The sequence below is a fragment of the Podarcis erhardii genome, assembly GCF_964252035.2.
Source record: "Podarcis erhardii genome assembly, chromosome: 7".
Lineage (NCBI taxonomy): Eukaryota > Metazoa > Chordata > Lepidosauria > Squamata > Lacertidae > Podarcis > Podarcis erhardii.
Genome location: NC_138511.1, coordinates 54,725,597 through 54,748,417, shown reverse-complemented (window position 1 = coordinate 54,748,417; position 22,821 = coordinate 54,725,597). Strand labels below are relative to the sequence as shown.

Genomic DNA, 22,821 nt, shown 5'->3' with positions numbered 1-22,821 from the left:
GTAATTTGAACTTGTTGATCCTGCATCCTGGACGATCACAAAATAAATTTGCCCTGTCATCTACACCAGCCCTTCAGGTATTTGCAGACGGCTATCATTTCATCTCTAAAACTGTTCCCTCTCCATCCTGGACTTGTACAGCTGCATCAGTCTTTCCTAGCAGGTCTGACTATCCATTCTGAATCCCAGTTGTGGGAAACCATAGGAGGGGAGGACCCTCTTATGCTCAGGTCCAGCTTGTGGGTTTCCCATTGGGGCATCTAGTTGGCTGCTGTGCAAACAGGATGCATGACTACATGAGCCCCCTTTGGTCTGATCCAGCTGCTGAAGGGCTCTTCTGATGTTCTTCATGGCAGAATGGATGCTTTGCATGCAGAAGGTTCCAGGTTCAATCTCCAGCTACTTTGGTTAAAGAATCCTCAGGAGCAGTCTGAGAAAGACGTTTCTCTCTGACAGAGACCCTCAGAGGGGCTGCTTCTGCCAGAGTAGTCCTTTCTGAGCTAATTGGACCAAAGGAAGTTTGGTCCATCATCTTTGTGACAGCCTTTCAGTTCTTTGAAGATGGCTATCGTCTCAGATGGCTATCGTCTCACCTCTTAATCCTCTTACCCAGGCTACACATTCAAAGCACTGTAGGCCTCTCCTCCTCTTAGGACTTGGCCTCCTGCCCTCTCTGGACATTTTCCAGTCTACCAATATCCTTCTTAAACTGTGTTACACAGAAGTGGGCATGGCAGTCCAGGTGTAGTGCAACCTAAGCAGAGATGGGTGATGCTGTTACAACAACATCTTCTAGATGCCTTTTTTCTGCTAATGTAGCCTAGAATTGCATTTGTCATTTTCGCCACCACATCAGAGTTGGCCTGCATTTAGCTTATGATTTACGGAAACCCCAGAACCCCTTGTTATTTTTGAATCCTGCTGTTGGGCTTCTCTATTCTTCACTTCAGGTTTTAGCTTATATATGAAAAGGTGGGATAGGGATCACACATTGTTAGCGTTACTCATAATGAAACCATAGGGCTGTTATTATCTCTCTTCTCTGCAGCTCTCTGGTCAATTCTGTTTGTTGTCATGAACTTCTTGGAGGACTCCATTGCAGCAGGATTCTTAGTCTTTTCTTTTGTACAATGACTGCAGATCAAAGTTCTTTTCATGTTTCGGTCCTCTTGTATATCACTTGTATATTACAGCCAGTTTATCCCAGCCAGCAGGTATGTTTGTCCTGGAGGAGCCATACTTAAAAGAGGATAATGATATTGGCCCACAAGCCTCTCTCTGGACCACGTTGGCTGGGCCAAGTGAGGAAGTGAGTCCCAAGTATAGGTACAGGAGGCAACCCTCCCTCCCTCTCTTGATGGCATATCTGAGCAGGTGCTGTGGGAAACTCATTGTCACTCTCCCAGATTAGCAGATGTGGACTTGGTCATTCCATGTAATGGGCACCATATACACAACAGCTTAATTTTACATTAATTTCATACTGGCATCCCATGCTACTTGGTCAGAAGTATAGGCAATATGGTGGATAATATGGGGGTGGTGTTTTATTGCCGATGACACGCTCCTGATTCATTTGTTGTCTGTGGTAGGCAATGCTTAATCCTCCCCCTTCATGTGCACAACATTTGTACAAATTTTTTTCTTCTGCCCTGCTCACTGCCATCTTAATATTAACCCTTTCTCTGTAAACATCCATCTCTGAATCTGTTGTCCGCAATGGTGATTGATATTTAGGCTACCCTGCAAAAGTACAACTTAAGGATTAAAATAGCGTGTGTGAGAGAGGGAGTATATGTGGTGTGGAGACTGGCAACACTTCCAAAACCATCTCTCCAAAGCATTCTGAAAATAGCTCCGGGGTCTGCAGTGACTGGCTGCCTGCAGTGGGGACCATCCGTGACAGGTGTGCCAGAAGCAGCAAAGTGACAGTTGGCTCCGCGCTTTGAGCAGAAGATGAGCAGCTGCAGAGTTTTGTCTGGCTTCAGAGGAGCAGCGGATTGTTTGGCTGTGAGGACCAGGTGGTGGCAACCCCTGAAAGGAGATGCTTGGGCCTCGTCCTGTAGCTCTCCTGCCTAAAGTGTTGGAGAGAAGGTGGAATACGGGGTGAAGGTGGATATAATACAGAAAATAACTCTTGGTGGGCCCCTCAATGACAAATGGAAATCCTACTTCCCTCCTGACTTCTCATCTTGAATGACAACTACCCCTTTATTACTGATCTAGGTCCATTCATGAAAATGGTGCTTTATGAAGAGTGAGAGGATGCCTTGGCTCTGGAGCTTGTGGTGTAGAATATGGCACACAGGAAGCAACCGAAGAAGGGGAGGGGAAAATGGGCGTGAGGGAGGAATTGTCACACATAATATTCATAATAATTTTATTATTTATACCCTACCCATCTGGCTGGGTTGCCATTGGACTTGCCCTGCCTCGATGGCTACGTTGGGCTACCTGCTTTTATATATATATATATATATCTGAAACATTCCTCTGTTGCTTTTTTAAAATACTCTTCTGGAGCTGGGAAGGGAAGCAGTTTCTTAGCATCACAGTTGATGCCATCAGTCAGCACCATTCACAAGCAGCCCTTTTGTTGCAGACTTGCAGAGACCTAGCATTTTCAGAGCTTGACCCTGCAGCATAGAGGAAAGGGGCATTTGAGTTAAACAGAACAAGGGCCCCGCTGTTGTTAAGCACCTTATCTTGTCACACCACCCACAGGCCCCTCTGCTCCCTGCAGTGCTCAGTCAGAGGTGCCTCTGAGAAGCCCACAAGGGGGAGGCCCTATAACCACTGGAGTTGAGGGGTGCACACTGCTCCTGCAGCTGGAGGTTCCACGGGGCCAAACAAGATGGTTCAGGTCCATTTCAATCCAGGAACTGCCTGGTGGCATGACACTGAGCCTTCCTGAGAATGTCTTGTCATTCAAAGGTCAAGTGTCAGCCTTTGGGTTTGCTGGGCCTGAGTGCCAGGATCACTTTAGGCATTGGGCCTGACAGGAATAGTAGTGTTGAATGAGGAAGTGCAATAATAAATACTGCAAAAGAGAGAAGCTTTCCGTTGCACGCTGTGGCTTCATGCTATTGCCATCATTTTGGCATGCTGTTACTGTACCACTTGGCACATGCTGTGACTGTGCCACTTGCCAACGGCCCATTTAGTTCAGCATCCAGTAGTGGCCAGTCAAATGACCTTATGGGGAGCCTTCAAGCTGGACCAGAGCTCATCAGCACTCTCACCTCCAGCAACTGGTATTCAGATGCATACTGCCTCTGATAGTGAAGGTACAGCATAGCTATTATAAACTTCTGTCTTGTTGCTTCGTATATCTTTTTTCTCTAAACTAAAAAGCCTCAAATGCTGCAGCCTTTCTTCACCTTGATCCTTTTGGCTGCCTTTTTCTAAACATTTTCCAGGTCTACAATATCCTTTTTTGGGGTGAGAGGACCTGGACTGTACACAATATTCTAAGAGCAGTTGCAGCATAGATTTGTATAACAGCATTATGGTATTGGCAGTTTTATTTTAAATTCCTTTCCTAATGATCCCTAGCATGGAATTTGCCTCTTTCACAGCTGCTGCACACTGAGCCGACATCTTCATTTTCTCTCCCTTGGGTAGGCAACACACAATTTTTTTTTTACAAAAAAAGACTTCCCCAAGAGGCTTAGCTGCAGACATGGCAACCCGTCCGTCTGGCACAGGGCAGGCGGAGGAAGATGAGCTGGGTGAGAAATGAAAGGCGCTGCAGTTGACTGCTTGAGCTTTTCCCTGGCAGAGAGACAGAGGCCTCTGTGGCTAGGACAACTGTGCCTCTGAAGGCCCAGGTTCCTCTGGACGCCACGCAGGCCACTGACCCAGCCCGGTGACTAGGGCTTTGTATAACCACAGGCACTCCAGGGGTTTCCACTGCGAGTCAGTTTTGCCAGGGAGGGAGAGATGATGCCCTGCAAACCGCACTGCAAGCAGCTGGGAGAATATCTGCTGAGTAATACAGTAAACATCCGAAATGAGATCACTCCTGGGTAGAAGATAATTTTCCGATGCAAACTGAATTTTTTTCAATGCAAATTACCTTAATTTGCATCTGAAATTTTTCCACTTTAATTTTTTTTAGAAAACCCACATGGCTGCACTGAGTGTCTTCCTTCTCCTCTGGCTGCTAGGCAACATGCCTTGCTATCAATCCAACCCTGAGAGTTAACATACACTTGACACCTGCCTTGCTTCTCTTCTCCTCTCTTCCGCATTCATTGGCTGACCTGCTTGGGTCTGCATTGGCTCTGCTGTTGCCATAGGATGCCAGACTCCAGTCAGCAGTTGCATTCCAAAATTGTCAAAGGACAGTACTGCTTATGGTTTTCGTGGCACCTTTTTCGGCAATAGGTTGATGGTTTTCGGCAAAATGTTGTGCATTGCCTTGGGCTGTCTTCTGATGGAGTCTGGGGGCTTCTAGTGTTCATAGTCACTATACTTCAGCTGTAAGCTGCAAGCAGAATTGCCATGGATTGACTCCTTATAACTGCTGCATTTCTTCTGTGTGGTCATTCAACTATGTTCCATGCACCCCAGTGGGCTGTTGTGGCTGGGGAAGTTTAATTCACCTGAGAAGCCACTTGAATCTCAGCACATGTTCACTATAACGTTTGTGATGGGCACCATTTTTAACACCTTTTTGTATTTTATTTAGTACTAATGCTTTTCTGGCTGTGCTTTTTCATTTAAATGGTACTTCACTAGAGAGCCTTGGCAATATAATACAACAATGCTAATTTATTTAGAACTGCAGAAGATTAGGCAGCACATAGATTATGGGGCTCTACCCAACAGCCTGTGTGGCCAGCACCAGCTCCATCTGATTGGTAGGCCTTGTCCTCTCTCCAGGAGCCCTGGGAGTGTTACTTAGTTGCTGCAGTCCTTGCTGCAAGCAGTGCCGGGCAACTGGGCCTGATTCCCACAATGCCCTGGGGTAATTCTATACTGGGGGCACTGGGGAAAATTAAAATAGTAACTCGACCCAACCTCCCCCCCCCCCAGTGCTGCTCAAAGCAGTGGGCCCTGGGTAGGTGTTATTAATGGGCCTTGTCGGGCACCTTACCCATGATGACTTCAACACATGCCAAAGTAGAGTGGGCAAGTGGCTAGAGCCAGCTGGCAGGGACAAAGACAAATTCTCAAGTAGGCAAAGAAGCCATGTAAATTGTTGCCATCATCCTATTTCCTGAACAACTGAACTGTCACTTTTCAGATCAACCATTTTGAGAGAATAACTGGAGGGACTAACAATAAACACAGCAAGTCGGGGGATACTAGCTACCTAACCTATCCTTTGCCAACCTGGTGCCCTTCAGATGTTTTGGAGTACCAAAGGCAAAGGCAGGTGGGAGTTGTACTACAGGGCAGATGAAGGGTGCCAGGTTGGCGAAGGCATGGTGAATTGATGATTTTGAGAAGCAGGGTGAGATTCCCTCTGCATCATGCATGGGCAAAGATCACAGGGAAGTCTCCAAGGCAGACTTTCTGACTAGTTTGTTGTATATGTCATAAAATTATTTTACAGCACAAAATGGATGTGAACACAATTTTAAAAGGGGGCAGGGAGGGAGTTCCCCAGGTTGTGGTTTTGATTTTTGATAGAGCATGTCTACCTAAGCATTTTGGACGAAGGAGGGTTGTGCTGCAATTTCTTTGAAGCCAAGTTGAGTTTCAAGCCTGGTGGTCTAGATACTTCGTCCTCTCCATTTGTGACATTCTAGAATCCAGCAGAAAATGGGTGCATGTTTTTTCTACACTTACAAATGCCTTCTGCATTGGGCAGTCTGGCCAGGGAATGTTGTTGTTGTTGTTCATCCTTGGAAAGAGTCTTGATTGCATTCTCTCCTTGTTGATTATTGGATTTTGCTCATCAAGTGTATCTGTGGCAGTATTGAGGTGCACTGTAGCCAAGTTATCCTGAGGTGGTTTTGCATGATGTCATATGCGGAATGTTACTTTCATCATTTCCATAAGAGAGGCTTAGCAAGTACCACATCTCGCCACCTGGAATACATTCGTAGGAATTGCCTCCTTCTGACCAGTATTAGAAACTGAGATATAAAAGCTAGGAGCTAAATGGCACCTTAAATCTAGGTTATGGGTGCAACAACGGAATGTCTAGGTGCACTTTTTTATAACAAGAATTCAAAGTTGAATTTACGGATTATTTGAAAAGTATTTGTGATCACCAGACGACGTTTGTAGGTTTGCAAGAAGTTCTGTGAGGAATAATATTAGAAATACTGCAAAAATGGAGGAGGAGACATGATATATTAAGAATGTAAAGGCAATATTAAGTTAGGAAATGCGTAAGAAGTGATTAAGACGGAGGATTATCAGAGGTGCTGATGGAAGTCCAATAAGAATGTATTTGTGATAAATTGTGTGGTATGCTTTATAATTCTGTATGTTAAAAACCAATAAAAATATTTTTTAAAAAAAGATTTCAAAGTTGAAAATGAATGAACTGCAGCTAAAAGTGTTCATTTTTCACATGGTCTATTCCTTCCCTTGCCCACCCCCCAATATTCTTAAGAGGGTCTCTTCTCCAGTCTTCAGAGAGTAGCTGGAAGTGGGGAGGCAGAAAAAGGTCCTCCTTTCCTTCGACTCTGCAGTTTTAATCTGAAATCTTAGGCGCAGCACTGTGCCCAGAGCTCAGAAACTGCTTGTGCTAATGAAATTCCCTGTCGCAAAATGCGCCTAGAACAATGGGAGTTTCGAACACTGGTCCTTGCAGTCCAGATGTCCAGCTCCTTGGGACATCCCCTCTCCTCTTGGTTCTGCAAGTCTCCATAGTCTCTTCCTTCATGTTTAATCTGACCGGTGCTGCTGGGCAAGATTGTGCATAGAGATCTGGAGTAGATGGAGAACTCCAGCTCTTGCTGTTTTTTTGTCTCTGTGTTTATGTGTGGCTTGGCTTCTATTGGCAGCTGGATGTGGGAGAGCAGAGTACAGTTAAATCAAAACCAGAGCCATGGCAGTGGTAGCAGGCAGCCCCATCTGGCAGCCAGGGATCAGGAGAGCACAGCACCCGCGGAAGAGTTCAGGCAAGCTCTCTCTAGCAAGGCAAGGGAGCTCTTCCTGGGCTATAAGAGGAGCAGGAGGCAGCAAACAGCCCTCCCAAGTTGGAGGCAGGAATGTTTCCACAAAGCATGTTGCTGTACCTGACTTGTGTAGCTCATCCAGCAGGCTCTTCATAAGTTCAGGAGCAGAACACATGCTGTGCATGCAGGAGGCCCCCTTTACGTCCCCCCTGCTAGCCCTACAAGTAGGGCCAGAAAGAATTCTTGTCTAAGGAGAGATGCTGGAGAGATCCTACCAGTCAGAGCTGCTGGCACTGTACTAGACGAGTGAATAGTCTCACTCTGTATTTAGCATCTTCATTTGCCCCGCTCAGCAATCTGGGGGAGGAGCTCTAGCATCACTTGCAGTCCCCCACCCCTTGGTGCTGCCACCTTCAGTGGTACCCCCAGAAGTTTTGATGCCCCGGTCGAACATTTCTTTCTGTCTGGAAAACTTGCTTTCAAGATGTCCACCTACCTTCCATCTCAAGAAGTACATGTTTTGCCAATGAGGCATTCCAAAGCTGTTTTCTCTTCCCGCATGCCCCCAGCCCAGTTCGACATGTGGCCCAGTTCCCGCAATAGTTTTCAGGATTTTCATAATTACTAGCAAGGAAGTCAGATTTTAGTGCAAAGGGTTCAGGCAGTTTACAGCAGAAGGGGAAGAGGCTCAGCTGGATGTGATGCAGATACTTGATGTCAGATTGATGTGTTCCCAGCAGTGGCTTGGAGAGGGGCTTGCATGATAGATGTGAGACGAAAGGTGTTGCCAGGGCACGTGCTTTGACCTCCTTCTCCCTCACAAAAAACACTTTGGTGCCACTTTGGGTGCCTGTGTCTGAGAGAGCTGAATTTCTTCAAAGTAGCCCCTAGATCAGAACCGGCAGGACTCCTGGGTTCCTTGAAGAACTGCCTGGCTAGAGATGTTGCTGTTTGCAATCCTGTCATGGGTAAGAGCACTGCAGTGGGAGGTGTTCTGCCATATCTGAAAGGGGTGGGCTTCCCCTCTCCAGCTCTGTTTTGAGAAAGTGGTGGAGGAGGCTACCGTGTTTTCCACAACTGCAGGACCGGGAGAAACCTGGAGCCTTTCCTGGAGTTCCTAGAGACAGAGAATGTGGCACTTGCCTGCTTTGCGTATATTAAAGGGTGCTCCAGAAAAAGAACAGCGTCTCAAATTGAGAGAGCCATTTACTTGCTGTTTAGTGCCAACAGGGGTGGTTCATGCCAACCCCTTCAAAGGTGGGTATTCCTTGCAGTTCAGGGAGGAAACGTATTTTAGTATGGCTTAAGTTGGGCAGAGGGTACTGTATTATCATTCTTTATTTGGTTTATTTCTATGTTAGAAAGAGGAGAGGAGAGATCAAGCATTAAATAAGACCATTATTATCAGTAGTAGTCATCATAAGACCATTCCTGAATAAGCCTTCCCTAGACCTGGAAGATCTGAATAATTTTTGACAAGTATCAAATGTCCCCATTTTAGGCAAGGTTCTTGAGAGGGTGGTTGCCAAACAGATTCAGGTGCTCTTGGAAGAGACAGGTTTTCTGGATCCATTTCAATTTGGACTGAAGCCTGGTTTTAGTACCGAAACTGCCTTAGTTACATGACCTGTGCTGGGAACAAGGCAGGGGGATTGTGACTATGTTGATCCTCATTGATCGCTTGGTGACTTTCAATATCATCAGCCATGGTATCCTTCTGAGGCGACTGTCTGAGTTGGGTATTGGGGGCACTGCATTGTGGAGGTTCCACTCCTCCTTGGATGGATGGCTCCAGAAGGTAGTTCTTGGGGAGCATTGCTCAACTCTTGTGTTTTATCTAGTATGGGGTCCTGCATGAATCACAGAGTCAGTTCTGTTTCCCATGCTCTTTAATATCTAGATCAGGGGTCTGCAACCTTTAAGACAAAAAGAGCCACTTGGACCGAAGAAAAAACAACTGGGAGCCGCAAAACCATTACGACATTTAAAACAGTGGGGAGTGTCGGGGCACACAATGCACCTCCTCCCCTCGCTAGTATCTGCCCCGGAGCCGCGGCAAAGGTGTAAAAGAGCCACATGCGGCTCCGGAGACGCGGGTTGCTGAACCCTGATCTAGATGAAACAGCTGAGTGGGTTCATACTGATTTCTGGAGTGTGTTGTTATCAGTATGCTGATGACACAGTTCTAGCCCTCCTTTTCATCTTCTGCAGATGAGGCAGGCAGTGTTCTGAATCAGTGCTTGGTTGCAATAATGGACTGGATGAGAGCCAGTAAAACTAAAGCTTAATCCAGACAAGACTGAAATGTTGGTAGGTGGTTCCTCTGACCTGCTGAGTGGCGTTTGGCCTGTTCTAGGTGGGGATTACACTCCCTCTGAAACAGCGGGTTCATAGTTTGGGCGTTCCTCCAAGACTCATTGCTGTCAGTTCAATTATGACCCTACCTGCACAAGGATAACTTGGCTACAACAATCTTTTCTCTGGTAACGCCGAGGCTAGATTACTGCAGAGCAATTTATATGGGGCTGCCTTTTAAAAACTTTGGAAGCCTCAATTAGTGCAGAGTGTGGCTGCCCAGCTGTTGACAGCTTCAAGGCAAACAGATCATATAACACCAGTTCTGTTCCAACAACACTGGTTGCCTGTATGCTTCCAAGCCCAATTCAAAGTGCTGGTTTTGACCTTTAGAGCTCAGGATCTCCAATATGAACCTACCGGGGCCTTTAGAGCTTTGTTGAGGCCCTTCTGCAGATTCTGGTTCTGAGGGTTCTGACAAGGGAAGAGGGCTTTTCAGTTGTGGCTCCCATCTATGGAATGTGCTCCTCAGCAAGGCCCGCCTAATGCCTTCATTGACTGATACCAGGAGAAAGCCTGTGTTTCCCCCCAGCCTTTTGACAGATGAAAGATGACGCTTTTGTCGTTAGTGTGCTGCCCAAGTTTCCTGTGGCTCTTAAGGGGGTTACTTTTTGTTTTAGTTCCATGCTACAGTATATTTATTTGTTCTTTTAACAGTGTTGTAAGTTACTTGGAGACCTTCAGGTAGCAAGCAAATAGCAAATCTGATTATTAATAGTGTTAATACTACTCGTGCTACTAGCTGTGGAAAAATAAAGATTTCAAAATCGGTCTAAGAGTGGAGAGGGAGTTCTGGTACTGTTATTTCTATTTTAAAGACAAACTTCAGCATGAACAATAAAAAAACCCATCCTTCACAGTAAAAAAAGGAGGGGTCATTTTTTCCTCTCATCTGCTTTTTCAATCAATTAGCATAGGTTTGGTTATTTCATTTATTCTTTCTTCCTGCATAGAACACACTCAATTTCACAGACACAGTTTGTACCACACAGAGAGCCCATGCAGAAGATCAATTTATGTTGATTCATAACAATAAGGGTCAATAAATTTGGGGTAAATTATTAGGGTTGCCACCTTTTCTGTCTCAGCAAACATTAACCAGTAATAAAGTACCTTTTGGATTCTTTAGACTTGGTCATGTGGTATTGTGGTAACTATAGTGGACATAAACTCTCTGTGGAAACAACCAGTTCTCCAAAGAAAGGCAGAAAATGGCACCTCCAGCCGCCTTTGGGCAATTCAGTCCAAGCTGTTGCTCCCCAAAGACCCGGGAAGGCACAGCACCCTCCATGAGCAGTATGCAAAGCTATGGACATGAAATGTGCTGCTCTCCATACTGTTTCTGATTGGCACTTCTGCTGGTCCTGCTTCTACATCTGAGGACACATGTTTGGCCTAGAATCTTTAAAGAAAATTATATGTTAAGCCCGGGTTTTGATGTGGCAGTGCAGCAGTGCATAAGCACAAAGTTGCCACAAAGTGCAAGGGGGGGGGGAGAGAGGCGAGTCCGTTTTGGCATCTTTCCCTTTCTCCCTGCCGTCTCCCTTGATAGGATTTGCAGAAGAAGAAATTATAGGCAGTCCTTGTTAAGAGCTAAGTTTGTTGTTGAGTTGCCTTTAGGCCTCTCGCAGGCCTGTCAGTTTCCAAACTGGGGCAGGAGAATGTGGACAGCTGCATTTCTTCCTTGCAACAGTGAAATATTTTTTCCTCATTCATGACCCGGCAGAAACAGCTGGGTCTCTGCTGTTGGTCATTGGACCTGGCAGCCGCCTGGCAGCATCTCTGCCTCTCCAACATAGGGGACAAGAGACTGCTGGGACAGCAGATGCAGTGGAGGTGATATTTTCACCCTTGCCAAGATTTTAGGGCTGGGCTGAGACAGGGGAGGGGTTGCCCACTTCCCCTCCCAAGCACAACACCCCTTAACAATGTAAACATCAGCACCAGATGGTAACTATGGTTAAAGTAAACCAGGTTCCCACCAGGGTTTGCTAAGCAGCTGAGGCCTCTTTTAAGTTCAGCTTCAACAATCAGTCATTTAAAAATGGCCGCCTTTAACAGTTTTCTTCTCAAAGAGAGGCAACAATCCTCAGCCAGAGATGGCTGCTCACATTTACGAATGATGCTGAAAATGTACAAGGAGATGACGGTTGGTCTTTTCACAGGAGCCCTCTGGATTCAAGATTGGCTGTTTGTTGTGTCCTGTTTGTGGGGCTGGGGTGCTCAGGCAGTGAACGCAGAGCAGTCACCTGTTTGCTCAACTCTTTCCCCCCTCCCTTCTCTGTTCCAGAGTTCCTACCCCATCTGGGAAGATTTCAACTCCAAGGCAACTAAACTCCACTCCCAGCTGCGGTGAGTTTCTCGACAGAGCTGGCACAGCAACAACACAGCTGCCATTTGTCCCCCAGCCTGGTCTTCTCGCCATGTGTGTCATGAAAAGAGACTCTTGATTTCTTCTATGCTCTCAGCTTCCTCTCCCCACACCCTCCTTTCTTTAGAAAACAAACAATGTGTCCCCAGCTGGTTCAGGTTCTTTTGAAACCCCACAGGCAGTAGCGCTGTACGTAGTGAGAGTGCCCTCCAGCTGCTTTGGACTACAACTCCCATTAGACCCAAATCACCTAGTCATGCTAGCTGTAGCTGATGGGAGTTGTAGTCCAAAACAGCTGGAGGGTGGCAGGTGATGGGGTAGATTTTGTATGGCAGATTATGGTTTCATCAGGCGCTCTTGGCCAAACAGCAGTGCAAGCTGGGCAAATAACCCCAAGTGGTGTATATTTTCCAGCTGGCAGCTACTCTAGGAGTTGAGTGACACTGGCCAGAAGAATGAGAGCCGATTTTGGATTATTGTAATCTGCTGCAAGCTACCTTGGATATCATTAGATCCAAAAGCTGGGTGGAGGTCTTCTCTCAGACGAAATGCAGTCTAAGTCGTATTTTTTAAAAACCACCCTGCCTCATTTCTATGTGGGGAAACAAAACCTGTGCAGATCTGTGTCAGTTTTTCTGAGTGTGTTATAGGGCTCAATCCACATACAGTGAAATGGGCCCAGGAAATTCTGCTGGCACCCCTGGAGGCTGTGACTACCACATAATGAGCTGGGAATGCCCTGGTTCAATGCAAAAATAAAATAACTTACTGCTTTAAGTTAAGAAGTTTTAGAAGCAATGGGGAGGGCAGAATCCTAGTAGCTTTGCTGCCAGTAATGAGGTCCCACCCATATGGCTGCTCAGAAACAGCATAGTTGGCCCCTGAGTTCCTTTCACCTGCCATTTCTTACCTGAATGTCCCTCTCCACAAGAAGGTACCATTTCTTAGCATGATCTGGTGTGCATGTTCTGATCCTCCTTTCCATCCCCTTCCAGCCATCACAGAAAAGCATGTGCCAAAGCCACAGCCTCCTCCATGTCAGCTGCTTTCTCTCAGACAAGTGTGCCTGCTCTTTTCTCTGGAACTGCCATTCTTCCTTCTCTCCCTTTTGATTGATCATCACTGTGATCTTGTTGTTAGTTCTTTGTATCCTAGGGGTTTTTATTTTCTCTCAATACTTTTCAGACCTTGTGGCTCTTTTTCTTCTTGTAACAAAACAAAATTGAAGTCCCAGCCCATCTACAGGCAAAGTGCTATTGAGTCTTTTAATGGCTCCTTTGCCTTTTTAATTAAACAGTTCCTGTTTGCAGATTTAACTCATAGCTTTGTGATTAGCACTGGTTCAAGATTAGTGGTGAGTAGCTTTTAATATCCTCTTGAATAGCCTTTCTTAATTGCCTTAATATTGGTTGTGGTTCCCATGGGGAGGGGAAAGCTCCATTTATCATTTTTCTTTTTTTAAAAAATCATTTTAAAAAATAGCAGAATACATTTTTGGCTATATAAAAATGAGGGTGGGTGTGTATGGAGACACACTTACACAAGGAAATCTGTAATCCAAGCCCCCACCCCATGGGAACAGAAACTGACCCTAGGCCGGCAATTAACCAAGTCCATTCAAGGGGCAATTAATAGGCTGTTCATAATTGATTCCAGGTAACATAAAATGGGATCATTCTATAAGGAGTAAACTTTTAATTAAAGCTTCTGAAAACCTTTCATGAACAGGATTTTCTTGTGAGTTAATGTTATAGAAGGATCTTGAGAATAATAGATAATACAAAGCTATTTTAAGGCTTTGTGTGGAACCTCTATTTTCAATTTTTTTTTTAGTTAATTGAACAAAGTGAGTGCCTCAGCAGCACTAAAGGGTTCAAGTGAAGAATATAGCATTTTCCTGGTATTCTTTAGGGAAAAGCACCTTTCCAAACACTACTTTGTGGCCCAACCCAGTATTTGAGTAGAGCCTGCCTCAGTTTTGCCTATTTGACTATATTCAGTTAGTCTGCTAAAAGCATCTGTGGCAGTTGGTTTTTTTAACAGTTACCTTGGGCATAATTTTTTCTAATGCCTTCTTTTACACATGCACACTATTATATTTTATGAGTGTGCTAGTTGCAATGAGTGGATGCCAACTGTAAGTACAATATCGGGCAACCTTGGCAGTTTCAAAGTTTTTAATCTTGTTTACTAATCAAATGTAAAATAAACATGATAAATGAGAATATTATGTAGGGCATCAGAAAAAAATCCTGTACAAATCACTCTGATCACAGTTCAAAAATTTATGGAAAACACTGTTTTCTTATGCTAGTGTTATATCACACCTGAGTTTCTTGACATTTTGCTGGAGGAAGGATAGAGTATAGTCTGGTGTTATCCTGGGATTAAAAAAACCTAAAAACTAGGGACTGTGCCCCTGTTTCCTCTACTTGCAATACCCCCTTTAGCCCAGGGTGGGGAACCATTTTGGCTCTGCAAGCCATATCCTTACCAGGATCTGCCTTGTGGTCCAAAATTGACAGGTGGGCAAGTCCATCCACCTGCCAGTCAAGTGATGTCACAAATGGCATCATGCTTCTAAGCCTGGGCATTAAATCGCCTCTCAGGCAGCTGCATGCTGCTAAAAAGAAGGTTTTTGCCTTCCTTTTAGTACCACATTGCTGCTTGTGAGGTACTTTGAAGTCCAAACTTCAAGACTCCAAAGCCCAGCAAATGGAGCAGGGAGCTCTCTCATGAACCCAGGTCAAGCTAACTTGATCTCCCTATGCATCAGCTGATGGGTGGAGAGGTCAAGGGCAGTTTGGCGCATCTGTTTGGCCTGTTCCCAGAAGGAATGGCCAAACGGAGCTCTTTGTAAGCAATTGAAATAAAATTGGCAGACAGGGCTATCACCTTTGGTCCACCCCCCCCCCACCCCACAAAAGTCCTCCTCCCTTTCTCATGAGGCTCTTCCTCAGCTGTGCACCCTTTCTCCTCTGCCTCATCTCCTCCTTCAGTCCCTTCCCCCCCTCCTTTGCTTCAGCTTTAACCTCCTGTCCTCCAGTTTCCACCTTCCTCTCCTCCTAATTGTCATCATGCTGTAGTTTGCAGGGCTAGTGCCATCTGTCAGTGGCCTTGTGAATTACACCATGACAACAGTCTTGTATGTGTTTTACAGGGAAAAGGGATTTCAGGGGTTGGTGTGTGAAATTAATTGCAGTGCTGATGCAATCAGCTAAGAGCTGGTAGGTTTCAGTAATGAGTGGAAAGGTGTCATCTGGATGCCAGGCTAGGTGTCTCTGCATCCTATCCTTGTACCTTTGGCCCTTAGGTACTTAAATGGAGGATTTTACATTCATTTCTATTGAATTTACATTCTTGGTTTCAGCCCAGCTTTCCAGCCTGTCAAGGCAGTTTTAGCCCTCGATTTTGTCTTCTGTAGTGTTAGCTACCCCTCAGTTTTGCATTATCTGCAGTTTTGATAAGCACTCTCTATGTTCTCCTCCAAGTCTTTTATAAAACAGCAGAGGGCCTAGGACAGAGCCCTGGGGCACCCTGTGAGACCTCCCTTCCATTTTAATGCTGAGCCCTTGTGAGCACTTCTTGGGTATCTATGCTGGATAATAATGAGCTATGGGTCCATTGTGTCACGCCTTTGCAACAGAGAGAGTGTAGGTTGCTTTGATTGAGGTGGCACAAGGAACTGAAGGATTCTTTGGTTAATAATAAAATAATAATAATAAACTGTCTCCAGGATTGCCACCTCTTACTATAATATTGAAGTAAAAAATGAGGATATTTTCGGGAGCAAGATAATCCAGTGAAAGTAAGAAAATATACTGTGCCAAGGAGACATGTTGTCTTGCTCAGAAGCCTTGGGGATATTTTCACAGGCGCACCTTCTGTGATGGTTCCAGTGCTTCCAGGTACTTGCCACCTGGTCCAGCCATTAATCTGGAAACACAGGCCCCTAAAGGAATGTGTATATTTTGAGAAAGGCGTAAGTTCTCCAGATACTAAAGAGTACATTATATTAAGTATTGCCAGAATCAGATATTTGCCCTTATCCCTAGCAAGGTAAATGGGAGCGAGATCTACAGATAAATATTGCTTTAGACAGCTGGAAATGCATATGGAACTCTGCAACTCAAATGAATATGAGCACAAACCTTAAGAAGTTTTACAAGTGATTGTGCAGATGATGTTTCTCTCCACAGAGACTGAGGATGCTTCCGGACAGCAGCTCTTAAGCCGCAAACAAGTCCTGCATATTCAATTTTTCTGTGTGCACTTTTGGCACGCTACCTTCCACGCAATCCCATTTTCCCCCTGTCTTAATAGTCACTGATATTCTGCTGCTTGACATCCACACCAGTGGATGGATCTTGCCTTAAAATAAAGGAATTTTAGGAACAATGATACAGAAGACAAGACAGACCATAAACTCCCACTACATCCGTTAGTCGTTCTTTTTGATCATACAGAAATAATACTCTCTAAGGAAGATCAGGAAATGGTTATTTATCTTTTAATGGCTGCCGGAATATGTATTTCACGTATAACAAGAAATAGGAGGTTACAACGAGCTTTCAATGGCTGTGAAAATGTCTGGGATTTTAGTATGATGAAGCTTACTAATTTTACTCAGACAAGAAGCAGAGTAAATTGGAAAGTTATTCAGTTGAGAGTTGAGTAAGATTCTTTGGAATTGGAAAGTATAGGAACATATATAACCCCAATGAGTTATTATGCACAATTTAACAGCACAGAAGTTGTTAATTAATGAAAGATTATCAATTCAATCTGTAAATTCTTTGTATTGATGACACAATATGGACAAGGCTTCCTTTTGTGCTTGCAGGGGGGGGGCAAGCAAGGGGTGCTAATGGACTTTCTCCATTGCCCTTTCCCCAATAAAAATCCCTGCTTTCCCCCAAACCATTAGTCCCATGCTGCATGGCTAGTGGCCAAGGATGATAAGTTGTACTGTAGTCCCAACAATACAGGGCACCACTTAAGCTACTTGTGACTTACAGAGTCACATGATCAGGGTATTAGCTAAGCCCCCCTCCCTTTGTCCCACTACTCCAGCTGAAGTTGGAGCCCTGCCTCCCTGTTGCAGTGAAATAAAAGAAGTGCACACATGAGCATCATAGTGCCTAGTGTGGCTTTGATTCATTACCAGCTCCTTCCAGCAGCTAAGAATGCAAGCCCTGGCTCTCCTAAATCCCAGGTAAATGTGCCAAAATTGTGATATGTGAAGTCTCTCTTCAAGCCATGTTGCTCCTTCCCATGCAGCAACACAGAAGCAAAGGGGCTGGTTTTGAGAGTGGCAAGGCAGTTGCAGCATCCAGAGGGAAGCTGCAGAGCCCCCTCCCCACATATCACGGCCCCAAGATCCCGATGCAGTTGAGATCCCAAGAGGTTGAAAGTTGCCTCGACTGCCTTGCCTGTGAGCAGCTTCCAATCAACGCTGAGTAAGAAGGTTTCCTCCCCAGAGTTCCCAAAAGGAGCCTTGCTCTCCCCCCCCCCAGCCTTGTTCCCAGGGTCACCCCCTTGCTTTGCTTTTCCCCAAGAGTTTTTTGGAATCCTCCCCCTTTCTGCTTGCCAGCCACCTCCTCTGGCATATCAAAGGCTTCTATGAAGGGGCCCTTTCAGCCCGTCCACCCTGGCTTTGCCGTCGCCGGATATGCCTTGTGCGGCTGCCCTATTAATAGCCCCCCTGGCTTCGCTGGTGTTTCTCAGCCCTCCGTGGAGCTGAAAGAGCCTCTTGTGTTCCGCTCAGCATCTCCTCAGCTGTTTGCGCACTGTGTTCCCCTTCCACTCTCCCAAAGCGCCTTTTGTGCTCATTGCCTATCTGGAGAGAGTGTTCTCTATTTCCTCCGATTTCTCCTCACACAGAGTAACTCCACATCGGCTCAGAGCTAGTTTGGGGAGGGAGAGATGGAAGCTCTGGGCTCTGCCTAACAGGGAGTGTAGGCCAACCCATAAGTAGAAGGGAAGGCTGGACAAACTTGGCGCTTAAAGCCTTTCTTTGGGAAGAGCCTCCTCTGTTTTAATTAATTAATTGATTGGTTTGATTTATATCCCTCCTTTCCTCTCCAAGAAACCCAGGGCAGCAAACACATGTATCATTTAAAATAAAGAAACAAAATAAAAAAGGAAACATTTTAAATCTGTTTAAAGCATTGTAAAAACAACTACAATTAAAAACATCTAAAATCAGTTGCAGTTAAATTATAAAAAAAATTCTAGAAGCAGCTAAAAACATTATTCCATCCAGTGATCTTAGAGTTACTTGAAACAGTATTTTGTCAGCTACTCCACAGCCAGAGAACCACCACTGAAAAGGCCCTGTCACTATCTCGGTTACTTGGCATGCAAACTGTTTGAGGCTCAATTTCTACTGGCAGCTCTAGGTAGGGCTGGGAATGGTCTGTGTCTGAAACCCTGGAAAGCCTTGGCTGCCAGACAGTGTTCATAATGCTGCACTAGATAGACCTAGCAGTCTGATTCGGTATTGAGGCAGCTTCCTATGTTGCTCAGACTGGGGAGAGCAGGGAGTGCAAAGTCCTCACAGAAGCTTGGGCCAGCCCACCCGGTTTCCAAGTGCTGCTGCTAAACACAGAGGCCAGATGATGTGTAAAGAAGAGGTTGGCAGACTGCAGGGCAAGGAGCCAGCCCTGAGGTGGCCAAAGGCAGCAGGACGTCAGAGAGAAACTCAGGGAATGGGAGGCCTAAGGGGGAAAGACAAGAATAAGGAGGGAAGGAAGGAAGCTGAAACAAAAACAGGGCAGGCAATATAGTTCCAAGAAAACTGGAAAGCTGGGGAAACATTGGTGCTGGCATAGAGTCTATTTGAGCTGGTTAAGTTCATTCTTGAGATAAATGCTGCCCATCCCCCACAAAAAGAAAATTGTAGGTTTTCCCCCTACCCTCCCAATTTCCTGGGGGTAAGGCACCTGATAGTGATTGCTGTGATTGGTTCTTTAAGATCTACCTAAGACAGGTGTGTGGTGTTTGGCTTGGCCTAGAAGTTAGGGTAAGGATCCGTCACATGCAGGCTTTTTAACATCAGTGCACATGGATGTGTCATGGGACTTTCTCCATGCCTCTGAGCCTTTTGGCACATGGAATGCTCAGGTTGCTAGCTTGGCTCTCTTGGCCTTGCAGCCAGCCTGTGTCCATAGAGCCCAGAGTATGCGCTGAAACACACAGTGTGCACTGAAACACACCATGTGCTCCTTTGCAAGGTAGGTACATGTAAGGGGGGGGTGCGATGTTGGTAGAAGGTCAGCTGTGGTCAGCCCGTAGTCTTTCTGGACCGCTCTGCCTCTCAGGGACCCTGATAAGCTTCAGAGGAATTTCAAGAGTTCTCCAGACCACAGGCTGACAGTGTGGGCTTTAAATCATTTGTTAAATAGGGTAACTGAGGAGAGTTGTGCAAGAGGCACTGGATGTCCTCAAGATTTTAGAAGCAAACAAGATTCGGTTTTCTCAGAATTATTAGCCCAGTTGTACTTTTGACCTCTGATTACCTGAGTCTTGGCAGCATTGCAGGTTTAGGCCTAAGTGTTAATAATGCAGGTCTGGCCGTGAAGGGATGAGATGAGGCCGACTCACTTGTTGCACCCACCCAGCCCTTTGAGATGGCAAAATGGCTTGTGCTGTTCCTGCGTGAAGACCGCCAACCCTCTGAGCTCTCTCTCTCTCTCTCTCTCTCTCTCTCTGTCCTTATGTTTTAGGACTACTGTCCTGGCTGCAGTGGCCTTCCTGGATGCCTTCCAGAAAGTGGCAGACATGGCCACCAACACACGAGGTACGTTGTGGGAGCTTTTTGGACTAAAAACTAGCTGACTGCAAAACCAGCCATGTCGCACAGCCAATGGCAGAGAGCAGAACAATACCTGTGGAAAAAAACTCACCACCAAACTGGCAGGCCCATGGCCCCTTTCTGTTTTCTTGTGATCACTTACAGTGCTGCAGTTACCCCACAACCTACTTTTAATCCCTCTTTGTACTCACACTCAATCTAGCCCTGTGCTTGGTTTCCACCTGCAGCAGCCAAACAGGTGCCTCTGGGAAACATTCAAGAGGGACATGTTCAAACATCAGAGATGGAGCAAGAATTGCTGTGTGTGTTTCTTTCTGTTTCTGTGACATCCCCATGGGTGACCCTACTGTGGTACTAAGTTTAGTGGCTATCGCCACATCTTGTGGCAGTGAGTTCCAAAGGCTTTTAATTTTTTAGCAATAAATATATTTTCCCGAAGAAAAATATATTAGAGGATTTGTTATGTCGCCTTCCCACTTCTGAGGAAGCATTTGAGGCAGGTCACATCAGTAATAAACAATAGTAATAAAACAGCCAAATGAGAAGGGGGTGGCAGCAGCAGATAAAATATGTGTTGCATTCTGAACCAAGTTCCAGTCAGCATCTGGGAAACCCTGAGCTTGTGGTGCTTAGAGAGAGAGATTAATTTCATGGTGGGGTCTTACGTGGTCATCGGCAATCCCCCTGCTGATCTCTGCTAATCCAGACATGCTTGTGGGATCACCATGAGGGGAAGAGCAATCACCCTGCTTTTCTAGCAATGCTCATTCGGAGGCCCTGTGATAAATAGGGCCCTCTTTTAAGTGGCACTTCCTTCATTTCTGGGTGGGTGTTACAATTGCGGGGGAAACGGGCTTCTGGAGGCAGCAAGGCAGGAGCCCTTAAAAGTTACCTATAAATGAGTTTCACTGACATTGGGCAGGCGCCATCAGTGCACCTTTTGGTTTCCTGCTAAGAATGTTTTTGTTCAGGCAAGTGGCAGTCTTTCCAGACATGTAGAAGCTGTCATGTGTTTTAATCTGGTTTAGTTTATTGTTGATATTTATTCTTTTTGAATGTTTTAAATATTTGCTTTTACCTGTTGTTGTTGTTGTTGTTGTTGTTGTTATTACTGATCATTCTATTATGTTTCTAAACTGCTTTGAAGGGACGTGGGTGGCGCTGTGGGTTAAACCACAGAGCCTAGGACTTGCCAATCAGAAGGTCGTCGGCGGTTCAAATCCCCGCGACGGTTGAGCTCCCGTTGCTCAGTCCCTGCTCCTGCCAACCTAGCAGTTCGAAAGCACATCAAAAGTGCAAGTAGATAAAAAGGTACCACTCCGGCGGGAAGGTAAACAGCATTTCCGTGCGCTGCTCTGGTTCTCCAGAAGCTGCTTAGTCATGCTGGCCACATGAACCAGAAGCTGTACGCCGGCTCCCTCAGCCAATAAAGCGAGATGTGCGCCGCAACCCCAGAGTCGGCCACGAATGGATATAATGGTCAGGGGTCCCTTTACCTTTACCTTTACCTTTAAACTGCTTTGAGATTTTATCAAGCAGTATAGAAATGTTGTGAAAGAAAGAAGAGTTTCAGAGTGTGCCTCTTTTCCCTCCGTGTAGGGGTGTAGCAGGGCGAAGTGACCTATTCTGGGCACCTTGTGGCATGTAGATCGCAGAGGTCTGCACCTGAGGACCAGTCTTGCTTGTGGCCCCTCAGATTTTTCTTGGATATGGGCACCACCCAAGCACAAATCAGCCAGGAAGCTCATGAGATGGTCTTGATCAACCTTGAGCTGACCTACATAACCCATTTTCACTGCCCTGAACTTCTTCAAAAATGAGCAGAGGGAAAACACAGCTTTTTAAAAAAGTAATCTCCTCTGAGCCTTAAAAAGACCAGTGTAACCATGCCTCCTTGTGTACACGTGTAAAGAGCCCGCCCGCCCCTTCTCAGAACTGGCATTGGGATTTTATATATATATTTTCTCGCCCTTCACCCCTAAGGTCCAGGGTAGGTTACAATTAAAACAAGGGCCATGGTATGCCACAGTAAAAACTGGGTTATTTAAAGAAGGAGAATCAGCAGTAAGCCAGAATTGGAAGGAATTGACTGTGCAGGTTAGTTTGTTGTTTGACAGCAATTGATAGAATAATGTATGTGGGCAGCATTTGTGTTGAGCCATCAGTTACTGGGATAAATCTCTGAAAGCAAGCAGAGAATTGGGTAGGATGGAGCAGGCAATAAAGGAAAGCTGAGGAGGCTAGTACAAAATAAGGAGATGGAGGGAGGGCTGATGTATTCTGGAGAGATATAGGGAGCACCGAATGCAGCTTGGAAGGGAAGCAAAATGTAAATAACACCTCTCACCTGAAGCAGGATGAAAAAACTGATTTGGAATGTGAGTTAATCCCAGAATAAGGTCTGAAGACACAAGAACTCACCACTTTGCTATAGCTAAGCAACCCTGGGCCTGGTCTGACTCCTGGATGGGAAACCACCTGGGAACCACAGGAATGCTCCCTTGGTCGCAGAAAGGTGGGATAGAAACGTAAGAAATAAAATGTAAAACAAAAAAACCCTACAAAGCGTTGAAAGAACCAGATGGGTCATTGGCCTGACCCAGCAGGCTCTTTATACATTCTTATGAACCTATTTATTTCCTTTTTTCAGGAAAAGTTTGGTGTGGGAAGGGTTCTTCCTTTGAACGTGACTCTTTGTATGAGGGCAGAAGGGCTATGGAGCGGTTTCCTGACATTCTATTATGGCTGGTTCACTCCGGCTTTTAGACAAGAAGCCACAGCTTGTTATCTATAAACATCTAGGGAAGGGCTGTGATGAGGAAACAAGGGTAGACCTCCATATTTACTTGCACAGGCTTTCTGCACCTACTACTCAAACCCATGTAGAGATTTGCGTTTGCTGCTGAGATGATGTTTTGGGAAGATGTGGCGATGCCAGTGACCCGTGCCAGGCCAGGAGTGTATGCCTAGCAAACACATGCTCATCAGTTTGGTTATAAATCATGAGAGGGAGTTTCCCTTTTAACGCAAAACGGACCACATGGCATGTGGGAAATGTCTTAAAGAGGTAGGGAAAGGGAGCAAGGTTCAAACCTACCTACCCTTGTGTGCTTACTTTTAGTTTTAGAAGTAACCCCCCTCTTCCAAACCAGTGAGCAACACATGTTTAATGAACAGGTCCATGCCTGGCTTAGCCC

General features: G+C 45.6%; 1 protein-coding gene across 5 annotated transcripts in view; it reads left to right on the top strand.

Moving 5' to 3' along the window:
- Positions 1-22,821, top strand: part of MTSS2 (MTSS I-BAR domain containing 2) — a 59,371-nt gene that overhangs the window by 8,420 nt on the left and 28,130 nt on the right. For all 5 annotated transcript variants that reach the window (XM_081872305.1, XM_081872307.1, XM_081872306.1 and 2 more), the window contains exons 2-3: positions 11,728-11,789; positions 19,536-19,609. In XM_081872305.1, coding sequence (XP_081728431.1) covers positions 11,728-11,789; positions 19,536-19,609 — 136 coding nt within the window. The remainder of the gene's footprint in view (positions 1-11,727; positions 11,790-19,535; positions 19,610-22,821) is intronic.